Here is a 14996-nt window from a genome sequence, read left to right as displayed (position 1 = left end):
ATAGGGTATAGACTATAGATACATTGTTATTTTTACGTACGTAGGTACGTCTGTAGTTAGAATATATGGTTTTTATCAGAGAACTCAGAAATAATGGGAACTGAAATACACAACGGGTAAGGCGATAGCAGGTAACCGACTCGAGTAAGGATGAATCCGGGTTAAGCTTACACACATGTCTAGAATACGTTTAACGTCGAATACTGAAAACTGCTCTCGGTTTATGCATTTACGCTCATTTAATGTTGATGTATTACACACACTATTGCACGTGCATAATGCGTGATTCATTTTCGTAGGACACTCACACATTCAAAAGCCTGCTCCACCATGCGGCGTATTGAATATAGCCTATTGGTATTCTATTTATTATCTGTTCTGTGGTTTTTATCTTAATTTTATCGTAGGGGCAAGGCTTAAAATCACCCAGTAACCAGTTGGTCTCCAAGTCTCTAAGCCGACCACTGAGTATTTCCAGAGTTCCTTTTTTACTTTCACTTGCATGTGTTTATGCTCCATCTTAATAGACGGTAAATATATTTGATAATGATATATTATCATGTCTGAGAATAATGGCTGATTATTACCTGCATTTCTTCAATTTTTTCATACGTACAAATGCTACCTGTACAGACAAAATTATGGAAGCACGAAAAGTCGCAATCCTTTATTTTCGGACTCCTTAACATATCACTGATGATGGCAGGACTTAAAAGGGTTGAGTGTGGCTAAAAGACACGAAACATATGATTATTTACTCTTGTAATAAATCAAATCAGATAAGCTCACATGGGCTGTCTGGGGGTCAGGACCGCCCTCAAGGTTAAATAAAAATTAATATAATTTTTGAGAAAATGTTTAAAAATTCCGTAATTTCTATAATAAGTGATCATGCAAGTCAAAAGCATTCTCCGTGATTTATATTATAATAAAATAATTCGGATCGCCTCGTATTTTTTTAAACTCAATTATTATGTTTTATGTAATTTCTGACTATTTTACTTTATCTCTTGATTCCAAAGAAACGAAAAACGTAGAAAAATACGCGTTGATTTTTTGACAGGTTTCCAAAATTAGGTACAAAAATTTCCTCAAAAATTTTTAAACTATGATATTATAGGTATATTATTTTATATAAACCACGAGAGCCGCCAAGTTTGTCATTGTGTTTATTTTGAAATTAATAAACTGCGAGAATTTAAATGAACATACATCGCGTATGTATAATTTGTCACAAGTACCTGCGTGTTTTTAAAAATATGTTTTCAAGTAGGTACCTGCCTACTGATATGAGTAAATTTAATTTTCAATCTACCATTATTAACTATCACGGTGGAGGGAAAAAGGGTGATAAGTCCGAAAATGGAAAAGAAATTATGATAATATACATAATATACATGCGGCACTACTACAACGAGATAAAGAAACTAATCGAATATCAAAAAAACTTAAACGGCGATAGTTAGATTTTATGCGATATTTTTTTCTAGGCGTGTGTAACCATTTATTTACTTCATAACTTCCTTATACATAAATAAAATAATTACAAGATTAAAAGAACTTTTTATATACAACGTTTTTAAATTTTCTATTGAACATATAAACTTGACTTGACTAGCTTAAACGATCAAAAAAAATTGTACTTGATAGAAATAATACTGAAATGTCATATTGATTTCCATACTAACGCACGTATATATTAATAATTTAGTTGCTAGGACCCCAGCCCCTAGCAACCAATAATGGTGTCGAAATAACTTTTCATACAAAACAAAATTAACTGAAAATGAATTCAATTCTACTTAAAGATGGCTAAAAGTATTAAAAAAATGCATTGGCATCTTGTTCTGATATATTCTAAAAGTTTCAAATGTATAGCTAGTCGGGAAAATAGTTAAAAATCGATTGCAAGATTTGTACCGGACAAATGAGAATACGAGCTAAGAAAAACGTTGTAGAATACCTTGTATTTATTGATGGCATCGAGCGCCATTTCAGCTGTAAATGGATGGTGCGTTTGGATGCGCGTGACACCGAGTAGTATAGAAATGAGACACGTTAATATGCCAGTATACCAAACATACGAAGAAAATGTCAACACGCTATTTTCCATATTATACGAGTAATTACCCAAAACTTTCCTGAAAATAAAATATATCGCTATTAATAATAATAGTTGTAATATCCATTCAACTGACATTTATAATATAGTTACCTAGTTGTCATGGAAAATGAGTCACTTAAATTTGAACGTGAATCTTTGTATCAATTACATTTCATATCTCGTTCTGATTGATTAGGTCATTAATAACAAAATTTGTCCTCGAACGCGTTCACAGACATCGCTTTGGCTCTCTCATGTTTTAAAAGCGTTCACAAAATGATATCCGCTAGATGGACATGTAACTTTTTTTTATCTATAAGCAGGTAGCCTTTGACTCTGACACACGTCTAGTACCTACCTAATTAAATTCATTTTAGAGTTAGGTATAGCTTACTTCGCCATTATATTTTAGCTGATATAGTCTCATACCATTTAAAAATATAGCAGTAGGCAATGAATTTGGCTCATTTGCCAAAATGCCGATTGATCAACTTTCCGAAAATCGTGTTCGCAAAAGCCGAAATCCTGAATGTAATAAAAAATAAATACAATAATAAATCTGCATTGTAATAAAAAGCGACTATAATTTTGGTAGATAAATGCAACAACCAAAATACTTAAATATTTTGATAAGTTCCCCGAGTTTTAAGCTTGCAAAAGTGACTCATGATGCAGTTTTATAAGTATCAAAATAATGTTTTCTCTTGTAGATGTATAAGTATCTTTTTATAATACCTAACCAATACGTATTGTTAAGTTCTCTGCGCAATTTGAGATTGTTTGCGATTATATATATATATATATTTGAATATCAGGTTTCGGAAAATGTTTGCGAGTTGATCATTCAAGACTTTGTTGATCATTCATGACTAGGGATCCCAAGCTATTTTCGATACCTATGAATCCCGGGATTTATAAACATAATCCCGGAACTATCGGGATTGATTTTTTATCAATTTTTATGTAAAATAAAATAAAAACGAAATAAAAATAGACATTAATAAAAATGAGAAAGATTAGAAAAAAACAATGCTTCGCACTATTAACAAAGTAATTCCACCATGATCTTATACGTTTTATGGCAGTTTCATATTTGGCTGACTAATTAGATTTATGAAGCGGAAAGGCTATACACTACGGCTAGTACACCATGATTTGCTTTACTATTTTAAATCTCGCTAACCCATTCATTAAGTCTTCACTATCAAAAACAGCAATATCATATTAAATTCACATTATTATTTATATTACAATATTATTTACTCCATTAAACTTATGTATTTCCAACAACAAATGTCTTAAATAGTATACATTATACTATATTTATTTTTGACCGATTTTATCAATGTTATTTGTAAATATAAAATTTTTATATTAGCAATGGAAAAAATGCCAATCCCGGGATTGTCAGATTGTAATCCCGAAATCCCGGGATCAGAATTTTGGCTCGGGATTGGATTCCCTATTCATGACTATTATAGATATGGTGGAAGCCATAGGCAATGTAAACATACTTACGGCAGCAAAATTGAAATAGCCATATTTAGATGAGTCAGACAAACCCCTTTTGGCAATCCAGTTGTCCCACTTGACATAACTATGAAGGCGATGACTGTTTTAGGGTCAAAATCTGTTGCCCTATTGAAAAAATGTAACATATTAAGTACATTTACTGTAAATATTTTTAAATATGTAGTATAACGACACTCTAATAATATATGTGTGATGCTCGATGTTAATTTTTTCGATTGAATAGCATTTTTATAAAAAAAATCGATAGTTTAGTAAGGTAACATAAATATAATTTCAGAATTATGACTAGAATGTAGATGTAGGTGTTTGACCCACTGGATAACCGCGATCTACTAGTTGTGTATCGCTGATTTATAGGATGATGAATATAATTAAACAAAATTTCCATTATAATTTTCCACAAAATCTTCCACTAAATAATAGTCAAAAACCGAAAATTATACTGAGTATCGATTCTCTGTGACATCTAATAAAAAATGTGACATATTAATAAAAAAATACGTATACCTATATTATAATATATCTTCCTAGGGAATAGGTATCCTGGATCCGTTAATTAATTCAGTAAACTATTGATAACGTGACAATTAATTATTTAAAGTTAGGTACCCCTTTTCTTTTACATATGCATGGATTCACTACTGGCAGTACGTATTATCACGGCCAATGTATTATCCTCCAATTGCAAGATTGCATACATGAATCAAAAAAGTTCGGAAGCTTCTGAATTTTCATGAGACATTTTTTTCGATCTGCGTCTGCGCAGTATAACGATAGTGGTGAACCTGCTGGCAAATAAACGAACTACCCCTCGGAAAGACTCATTTTGAGGTTAACCGATTTTTACGACCTGTCAAATAGTACCATAAAATGACAACATCGCATCTTTCTCACTCTTGAATAATGAGATTAGAGAGACAATCAACACGTTTACGTGTCGTGATAGTTTAAAGTACACACAGTTGCTGTATAAAGTATAAAGTAGTATTGTGTATATTTTAGTCATGGAAAAAATATAATAAAAAAGGCGAAAATAAATTAAATTCACTCTAAAGACAGTAAAATAGTATCAAAATCAATGGAATTTTAAATAAAACACGATAACAAACTATAAATTACACAAACAATGTAGAAATTATATAACTACTATTATAATGGTTTAATTCCAGATAGACTATCATCCGATTCTGTGTCACTCTTAGGACCATTTACAGTAAAAATAAAACCAGTCGAGGTCATATTATGGAATTCAAACTTGTAAATGTCAGTTTAATTAATACACTAAATTTCTTTATAAATCCGTTTACATACACAAATAATAAGTAAGTATTCATTTATATTGCTATCCGACATTAATTTTTATTTATATCATAACTTTGAACAAAACTTACAAAAATAAGAAATAACTTGCGTTGTAATATAAATGCAACTTGGTAATACTGAACAACTGTCATGGCGACTTGCCGTTGTATTCCATTATCGATATAAATAATCATTTCGTTTTGTCCTTTTTCGTCATCGCAGAATTGCACATACTTTTAGAATGATGTCTCTGACATTTCCACGAACTGTTTTAGAACTACTTGCCATTATGCACTATACTTATTTCTTCTGTATTTTCAAAAACAAAATATATACCCCGAATCCTGCATACTGACGTTTCAAAATGTAAACATTTGACTCAGTCTGGAATAAATTTGTCATAACGCCCAATCGCCCGGAGTTATTTTCGGATGTCTACACTAATTTCTTCGTGGAGACATAATTCGTTGTTGATTATATTAAAATATAGCTTACTTTAAATACTTACCAAATAATTGGTGCTAAGTAGCTATCGAATAATGTCAAATATTAAAAGGTCACATTCGTTTATTAATAATCTAAAATGCTCTTTATGTTTTCAAATGTACAAACAATTAGCAACAAACACTCATTCGATTATAAAATACTATTTAAAATATAAAATTATGTATTAGGTACATTCCTTATTTAAGGAAAAAGGTTTTTTCACTTGTTGATCTCTTTTTTTAATAGGTAGGTATATTTTATTTATCAACACTAAATATAATGTGATTTTGATATTTTGACGCCATGAGAGCTAAATAAACGCAAGCGCAATCCATAATTCGAGAAACATGTTGTAAAATTAAATGGCATTTGTGACAAATTTATCCTCGATAGACAATTTTAGTTTCAAATTCGACCGGCTGCCAATTTACGATGGTAGATCTATAGTAACTCCATGCACGTGTACATTCGCTATTATATTAACTATTAATTCATAAGATTACAATTTATATTGCGTCGTTTGCACAATTTAAATATTCTTAACAATTAATTAATAATTAAATGGCCACAACAATGATAACGGAATACGACGTGACTTCATGTTTACGAAAATAATGTCATTGTAATTTTTCAGTCTAACTAGAAATTCTATGCGCTTAGGAATAATGTTCTAAATAAAAGAAAATCTAATAATTTTAAGATAAATCAAGATAATTGTTTTAAACATACTTATATTTCTCTTCATTTCCAGTTGGCTTCAGAAACTCTTGAAATGGTGTGAAGGAACTCTGGCGAAATCCACCAAATACCACAATTTCTGGAGACACGTTCAGTTCGGTAATTGCTTTTTGAAATTTAAATGCTGCCTCTACATCGCAAAATATAATATCTGGTTTAACTAATTCGACGTTCTTTTTTATTTCCACTGAAAAAAACACAAAATCGTAAATAAATTCGAAACATCAATACGACCTAACAAAAAAATCATATACAATACCTACAAGCAAGGCCCCTACAAGGGGGAGGGGGTGATAGGGCTCTGAGGGGAGGGGGCGTAGCAAATCGACCAGATGACTGAGAAAAAATACCCATCACATAATATTCGCTTTAATAGTAAAAAAGTTGCTATTTTACTTCAATAATGTTGATATTTTAAAATATGCAGTTGTGCGATGCAAATTTTAATTATGTATCAATACTCGACAACACCATAATTTAAGTGGATGTAGGTATTAACAAATATACTAAATACCCTTACTTTTACCGTAAACATAATTTTACAAACGCTACTGTAGAGCGTATAAAAATGGATTTCATTAATTACATATTATTCATGTGTGTATACTGCATACGATACGACAAAAAACCAGCACAACAAATCACATATTCAAGGCTTTATTGGACACTGTAAATGTATATAACTTACTGTGTGTCATATCCACTGAAAGTGGCAAAACCGATGTACCAATATAGAGTGAAGATATCATAGGAATAATTAAATCATTGTGATTAGTTCCGCATAGCATCATGACATTCCCCAAACCAATTCCTCGAGATTTTAAGGCTTGGGCAACTCTTATACTGCGTAGTCTCACTGATCCATGGGTCTCAGTTTCTCCAGTGGACATATTTATCTGAAAATTAAGTAGAGTAGAGTAAATCGGTATTGGATCATTGCAATAATTTTGGAATAAGTACCTACCATAAAACTTATAATTAAACATTTTGAAGTGTTTATTATCTTTAAATATTATCACAACATGGGTACTGATATGGTATTATTATATTTGATTTTAATAATATATACATTACTATATTATGCTCATGTTAAAATATTATTATAATTAATATAACCGCTGAGAAAAGCAAAATGTATTTTTCATCGATACACCTATTCATTTTTTAGTGTTTATACCCGTTTACACGTGCATAGATTTACTGTGCACAGTAAGAAAATATATGGGGAAACATGTATTATCCTGCAGTTGGCAAGATTGCGTGCATGAGTCAAACCATTTTGGAAGGTTCCGAATTCAACGTGCAAGTAAGATTATTTTCGATCTGCACATGCGCAGTAGAGCGATGGGGCGAACATGCCGGTAAAAAAACGAACTACTCATTTTGAGCTTAACCGATTTTCAATACGACCTGTCAGATAGTACTATAAAATGACAACATCGCACCTCATTTATTCTTGAAGAATGAGTTTGGAGAAACAGTCAGCACTTTTACGTGTAAACAGTTATTGCCATGATAGCTTAAAATAAGCACTATTGCCGACAGTAATTCCATGCACATGTACAGGCGCTATTATGGATAATTAGTTATAATGATGTATTGACAAGCGAGAACTATTTTTCATTCTATAGTAAAAATCCACCATTTCGCAGTTGTCGCTCATTTGTGAAAACCATCCATTTCCGATGTGACTTTCATCTTTAACAATGTTGTTTATTTTGTACGAATATATTCCCCTTTTTATAATGACATTATTGGTTCCTCCCAGCATTATGAACAGCGAAAAAAACTTTTTTTGACGGTGTGGAAGGAATCATAGTGAAATCTTGTAGAGCATTACGGGTTAAGAAAAAGAAAATGTTCGACATATTTTCGGCGTGCTGCTAAGAACGGCTGCTGAGGATGTCCTGTATGGAAGGATGTAACACAAAACGAATATTTCGATAGAAGTTTTCTTCTGTGTGCCGTATTCCTGAAATTCACCGGGTGTGCTGTTCGCCAGGATTCGAAAAGTATTGAAAAGTTAATTGTTTTTGGCAGTAGGTAGACAAGAGGGCGAACTCCGATAAAGTTAAAAATTTCACTGGAAAACATATATAGTATTCACCGCAAGGCTAACATAATATGAGATGTTCACAAGCCAAGTGAACCAAGTCCATTCTGGTTAGTTTTGAGTAAACTAAGTTCAAACATAATAATTTGAGTATGTCTAATTCTGCAAGGGTATGATTGCTCGTAAAGAAAAACTTAAATGTACCTAGAAGAGTTGAACCTAGTTCACTCAAATATAACCAGAATATACTTGTTTCACCTGGCTTGTGAACCACTCATATGACAGTGGAAAATGGAAAAAGCTGATCCAGAGTTCAGCAATACCTATTATAGAGTGATCATTATCCTCAATCACGAGGATGACGTGGAGGAAGAAGACTACGCTGACATATACACTATCAATGGATCAAGTACAAACATCTAAAAATTGATCCATGGTCAGAACGTTTTAAAGTATGGGTAATAACTAAACTTCGTAAAAGTCAAAACATTTTAGACATAACAAATCTAAATTCGAGACGTACACAACATTAGATTTACATTATAACAAATATTACAATATAGAATATAATAATAATAATAACAGAAAAACAAATTAAATCAAAACATACTTAAGTACAGAAAAATAAAGAAGTACAGAAAAATAAAATTTTGAAAAAAAAGACATACAATTTTACACAGAAAAATAAAGTTTCAAAAACAAAACGCAAAGTACATCACTGAAAATGTCTATGTCTTTAGGGAGCGCATTTACTAATCTTGCACCCCTCGCTAATGATGCCTGATAGGCTTGATACGAGGAAACGGTTCCGATCCAGAATAAATCATGGCTGCGACCACGTAGGTAATTGGCAGGCGCATGTAAATTCAAATTTATTAGGACACTAGTATTGGAAACTATCCCTCGCGCTAACAAGCAAAAGTGTTTCAAGAGCCCTATGCTTCACAGTGATAATGATATTTGTTTTTTTTGCATGTTATATTGTTATTTTCTATTTTTCTATTAAATTTAGTAGGACCATACATGAATAGTATGCTGATAAAAGGAAGAGAGTGAATTACATAAGTAGTATCTCACCTGATTAATTTTCTCAGAGTTTTTCTTTAAACTAATCAAAATTTGTCGCCCCAAATGTGTGTCCATAGATTTCATGATTTCTTCGATTTCTTTAAAAGATATTTTTGACATTTTGATAGTTTAAAAAACACAGACCTGGAAATAGAATAAATAACACAAAAAAGATCTTGTGAGTAGTACTTTTATAAGTCAACGTTTTATGTAAGAATGAAGAAGCCGGAATCATGAGCTGATATTTAAAGAAAATACTATCAGTATCATGTGACAAATTTGTTTTTAGCAAACATTGTAAAAAATAAAGCCGTGTATTCACTAGGGGACAAATGGAACAACATGTCTCGTTAACAATGTCGCAGAATATTTTGCTGTGTATATATTTATTCCAACAAGTAGTTTATCGAAACGTAAGGCTTCGGCCATATAGGTAGGTGCTTCGCTAGTGCTAAGCTAGGTGCTTAGGTACAAATTCATTTGACATTAGTCCAGGTATTCTCTTACCCTCAGAGGTTGCGTACATAGTCCGCCTTGCTGGTTTATCCCCGACATTCTATTCACGTGGCTGATCCAGTGCAGTCTCTGCAATTTTATATGCCACGTGATCTTTTCGCCCCCTATAAAGTGTGTACAGCTCCTCATTTTAGCTTGACCTCCAAATGCCACTTTCTTGAACAGCCCCAACGATTCTTCTCAAAACTACTCTCAAAGATATCCATATTTCTCTCATCCTATTTGCTGAGTACCTAGCATTCTGATCCATATGTTAATACTGGGCGCAGGAAAGTTTTATATAAGGTTGTTTTAGTTTTCCTTGAGAGTGCCTTGTTCTTTAGAAGACCTCTTGGCGAGGGTGACTCAGCGATGTATTTCGTCGATAAACAATATATTGAAGGACTAAAATTTTAATATTTCACATGAATTGGGTCAATTTGTTAAGATCTCAGAACAGTTGATGAATAATATAGAAATGTGAAAGTCATTTGCCATGGACCTAGGTATTGAGAAGCTAGGATATCTTTCTTATTATTGTATAACCCAACTTAAAGAAAAATCGCGCCGATTGTCCTCACATATTGCATGCGCGTTTAGTTTCCGTGCCAAACATTAACTTTAATGCAAATACAGACGTAACTATCGAAATTAACGGTTCGGCGATTATATTACCTACTTCTTCCTTTGACCATGTCCGATCCTAATAGGATCATACGGACCTCCGCAGAGTGGAAGTTTGAATTAACAGAACATTATTAGAGCGATGGTGGCGGTAAAAACGAACTACTCATTTTGAAATTGACCGTTTTGACGTTAATGGAAACATTGTTCGGCAAGCATTTTTGCTAAACAAGTTTTAAATAACTACAAGCAGTTGAATACAATACATTACATACAGTATAATATAATTATTATATACAATCAGTAGTACCTATACAAAATGTCGACGGAAGTAATTCGCGCGGGAGTCGTTAATTTAGCTCATGCTATCAAAAAGGAATTAGAAAGGAAAGAAAAGCAGAAATTGAGGCACAGAAGATTGTGGGTAAAATCATGGACAAAAAGACGTGAGAAATATGGTGCATCGAGCAGTTTACTGAAAGAGTTGAAAGACGAAAATCATGTGGCTTATCGAAATATTTTGAGATTAAACTGTACTTATTTTGATGATTTACTGCAGATGCTAGATGGAATGCTCAAAAAACAAGATACGAAAATGAGAATGGCAATCCCAGTAGTCACAAAACTGGAAGTTACACTACGTTATTTAGCAACTGGTGATTCTTTCAAGTCTCTGGAATACCTGTTTCGAATTCCGGAACCAACAATATCAAAGTTTTTGCCCGAAGTGCTTACGGCGATTTCTCGCGCTCTTCAACCATTTATTGAGGTGAGTGAAAATTAATTTACTACGAATAATTATTAACAACAGTTTTTTTTTTGTAAGAATATATTTGATGAAAGTATAGTTATAAGTTAGTATAGTAATAGTTGTAATATAATATAGTATTACTGCATACTTGCCCCAAATGTATTAAACATAGCCTGTCTTAAAACGTCATTATCCTCGTTTGAAGAGACAGAATGCGAAGCAAGTGAATGGTTAGAAGATGGTGAAAATGCACTATCGATAACTTGTTGTGGGCTTAAATAAACGACATGCTCTGAAGAAGATAGCTTAGAACGAATGATAGAGTTTTGAAGTTCCCGCTGTAGTAGTTTGTCGCTGTGGTAGCTGACGAAGCTCAGATGCAACAAACTTTCCGAAAATGTCAAACGGTTTCTATTCAGATGCATTCTGTGTAATTTGGTCCAATTGGTGAATCGCTTCTGATATTTCAGAATGATATTTTTCGGATGCTGGTCGTTTTTTAACCGTTTTCATTGGCGTCGCTGGTGGTCTCATTTTTGCAGGCGTTGTTCTTGCAGCGTTTTTCTGGGCAGTTGTTGTCGTTGTCTGACTCAACAGATTCCCTACAGCTTTCACTGCCCTCATCTGGCACTGTTTCTTGGCTGTTTTGTGACAGATCCTAGAAGTAATACAAATCTGTTACTGATTTCAATTTATTTAAAATATTACTTTAATTTAATTTAATTTATCACTTTTATTGTTTGCAGGTACCTAAAACAGTTGATGAATGGAAAGAAATCGAAAAGAAATTCTTCCAGCGTTGGAATTTTCCTAGATGTTTTGGAGCCATCGACGGGAAACACGTCACCATTAAAAGACCTCCATGTTCCGGTTCAGCCTACTTCAATTACAAAAAAACTATAGTATCATATTATTTGCTATGGCCGAGCATGTGACAGTGCAATATTCAGAGATAGCACTCTGAACATTGCAATGGAAAGCAATATTCTTGGGATTCCTGAATACGGCGTTATTATTGGAGATGATGCTTTCCCTTTAAAAGCAAATCTTCTGAAACCGTACAGTAAAACTGATCTCAGTGATGTTGAAAAAATATTTAATTATCGTCTTTCCCGTGCCAGACGAGTTGTAGAGAATGCTGTTGGCATACTTGCATGGCGATTTAGAGTATTTTCAAGACCAATTGAGTTGAAACCCGAAACTATCGATAAAGTCATTTGGGCTGCTTGCAGTCTTCATAACTGGCTACGAAAGATTGCTCCAGACAACTACTTTCCATAACAAGCAGTGGATAGAGAGGACTTAAACACTGGGAATATAACACCTTGGCTCTGGAGGGAAAGTGCCAACATTCTGCAGCCTATTAATAATCTAGGCAGCAATAATTAAAGACGTGCTGCTGAGGAAGTCAGACGAACATATGCTACATACTTCACAAAAGAACATCCCCTGCCTGTGCAATGGGAGAAAGTTGGACTCTGATTAATAGTGCATTTATAATGATCTCTAAATAAATAGACATTAAAATAAATAATATTTTACTCATCAAATTTGATTGGCTGCTTCTTGTAGCCAAAACCTCATTCAAATAATTTCCATTGTTAAACCATGTCAGCTTTGGCGAATAAATTTCCTCGGTTGTTTAATACATGTCTATATACATTTTTAATAGATTTAATTTTTGCCTTCAATTGTTTCGCATCCATTCCCCCAATTAACTGCTTTTCATTAAGTTCACTAAAAAGATGTTTGAAAATTTCATCTTTTAATTTTGTGTTGCAATAGTTTTTGTCTTTTATATTCCATAGCACAGGGTACTGCTGGAAGACGTTAAGAAATTCCACAATGTTATTTACGTTCCACTTCATTTTTAGCGCTAGAGCCGGAGAAAATTAAACAACAACACAATAATATTGACATATTACGATATCAACTCGCTAGCTTGTGTATATTATTATCTAACAAGATCCAAAAAAATTGCCGGAGATTTGAAAGACGCAACTCGTGCAAAGGAGACTTCAGCGGGAAAGCGAGATGTCACGCCCAAGGCCTCAACGTCTCAGAAATTTGAGGGGACACCGGTATCAGGAAATGATGTATCTCTTGGAAACTCCACTACTGGTCAACGGTAGTGAAGAGGAAGAGGGCAGCCATTGCGATTCGTGGTAGCTTTGGTGGGGCGGTGAGGGGGGCGGAGGTGGTTAAAAATTACCACTTCTACCCCTTAAATCGCGACACCACAGTTGCAGATATGAACAATTATATTAAAAAAAATACTTATTGTACCGTTCATTTCACAATAGTTAAATTGAAGTCAAAAGGTGATTACGCTTCATTTAAGGTAGGGATCCCTACTAAGCTAAGCACGTTGGTTTTGAAGGCGGAAAATTGGCCCCGCCATTCATTTATTAAAGAATGGGTTGCCAGGATGGAAACACCACGGCTACCGAGTAGCTGACTTAATAATAACAATAAAAATAATAATTGCCCTAAGCAATTATTATTCTACTACCTGAATGTTCGGGGCTTGAAAACAAAATATGTCGATTTTTTGAGCAGTGTTTTAGCTGATGACTATGACATCATAGGGTTAACTGAAACATGGCTCAATGATAGTGTTTTTAGTCGTGAATATTTTGGAAGTGAGTACTCAGTCTTTAGGAGTGATCGAGACTCCGACATAGGCCACAGGCAGGGTGGGGATTTTCTTATGGGGGTTAGAAGTATGGAAAGGTTACAGGCCGAACGTTTCCGTGCTTTGGAGACTCAAAATGAGGACCTTTGGGTGAAACTGACCTGCGACGGAGACACTATTTACGTTTGCATCATTTATTTTCCACCAGCAAGTGACTTGGAGATGTATAAGTGTTTTATTGAGAATATGCTATCTAATATCAACTTGATTGGAGATAGAAAGATTATTGTAATGAGAGATTTTAATCTTAACTCAGCGCGTAGTGGTAAAAAGTCAGCGATGACATTGGATTTCTGTGTTCTGTTTTTGGATTTTCTCAGCATAATGATGTCTCTAACTCTAGCAATGGACTTTTGGATAGGGTATTTAGCAATGTCGATTTATCGCTTTCACGGTGCATGTCTCCTCTTGTACGCGAAGATGTGTATTATCCAACTTTAGTTTTTCTGCTCAGGTTTCGGTTGACTCGTCCGCTTCAGACTCCAATTCCCTTTTACAAAACCAACCAATTCGGCGGGTGGAGGTTTGAAGGCGGAAACTTCAAGCTACTTTACTCGTTGATGAGTGAAGTGGACTGGAGTGAGTTGCTCGAGATTTGTGATGTGAATGATGCGGTACAATTTTTTTTACAATATTGTATATAATATTTTTGATCAATGTTTTTCGAGGAAGTCGCCATATCGTGGTAGAAGGCGATACCCGAGGTGGTTTTCTCGGGAGATTATTGGGGACATTAAGGTCAAGCATAACTATCATACAGCATGGAAGGCTGGGAATGATCAGACTGACTATATCATGTTTAGCATCTATCGTTCGAAAGTGAGACAAGCTGTTCGACGGGCCTATTGAACATATATGGAAACGGTAAGAGATTGCATTCGCGAAAATCCTAAATTGTTTTGGAATTACGTAAAATCATTAAGAAGAGATGATGGGTTTACGGATAGGATGAGTTGGAAGGGCGAAGAAGTGACCGGACATGGAGTGGCGGAAGCATTTGCTGGTCATTTCAAGTCTGTCTACGCAAGTAGTATTCCAAATCTGGATGTTGCCTCAACGTCAGGAAAACCGTCATGTGGTGCCCAATCCGTCGATATTTTTTCAATTAATGAGGGCGATGTACTTAAGTTTATTAAAAATTTAAAGA

The 14996-nt window shown here is 34.0% G+C and overlaps 1 protein-coding gene across 1 annotated transcript in view; it reads right to left on the bottom strand.

The window, feature by feature from the left end:
* Positions 1-9486, bottom strand: part of LOC147071286 (uncharacterized) — a 32250-nt gene extending 22764 nt beyond the window's left edge. The window contains exons 1-6 of the mRNA XM_085948563.1: positions 9294-9486; positions 6852-7059; positions 6155-6350; positions 3623-3742; positions 1964-2141; positions 588-728 (exon numbers count right to left, since the gene is read on the bottom strand). Of these exons, the coding sequence (XP_085804689.1) occupies positions 588-728; positions 1964-2141; positions 3623-3742; positions 6155-6350; positions 6852-7059; positions 9294-9404 (954 nt within the window). The 5' untranslated portion in view covers positions 9405-9486. The remainder of the gene's footprint in view (positions 1-587; positions 729-1963; positions 2142-3622; positions 3743-6154; positions 6351-6851; positions 7060-9293) is intronic.
* Between the last annotated feature and the right edge of the window lie 5510 nt (positions 9487-14996).

This window comes from Rhyacophila brunnea, unplaced genomic scaffold, assembly GCF_057557595.1.
Source record: "Rhyacophila brunnea isolate RB1 unplaced genomic scaffold, BYU_Rbru_1.0 scaffold_20, whole genome shotgun sequence".
Lineage (NCBI taxonomy): Eukaryota > Metazoa > Arthropoda > Insecta > Trichoptera > Rhyacophilidae > Rhyacophila > Rhyacophila brunnea.
The sequence above is the reverse complement of the archived record's forward strand: the minus strand, read 5'-3'. Positions and strand labels throughout refer to the sequence as shown.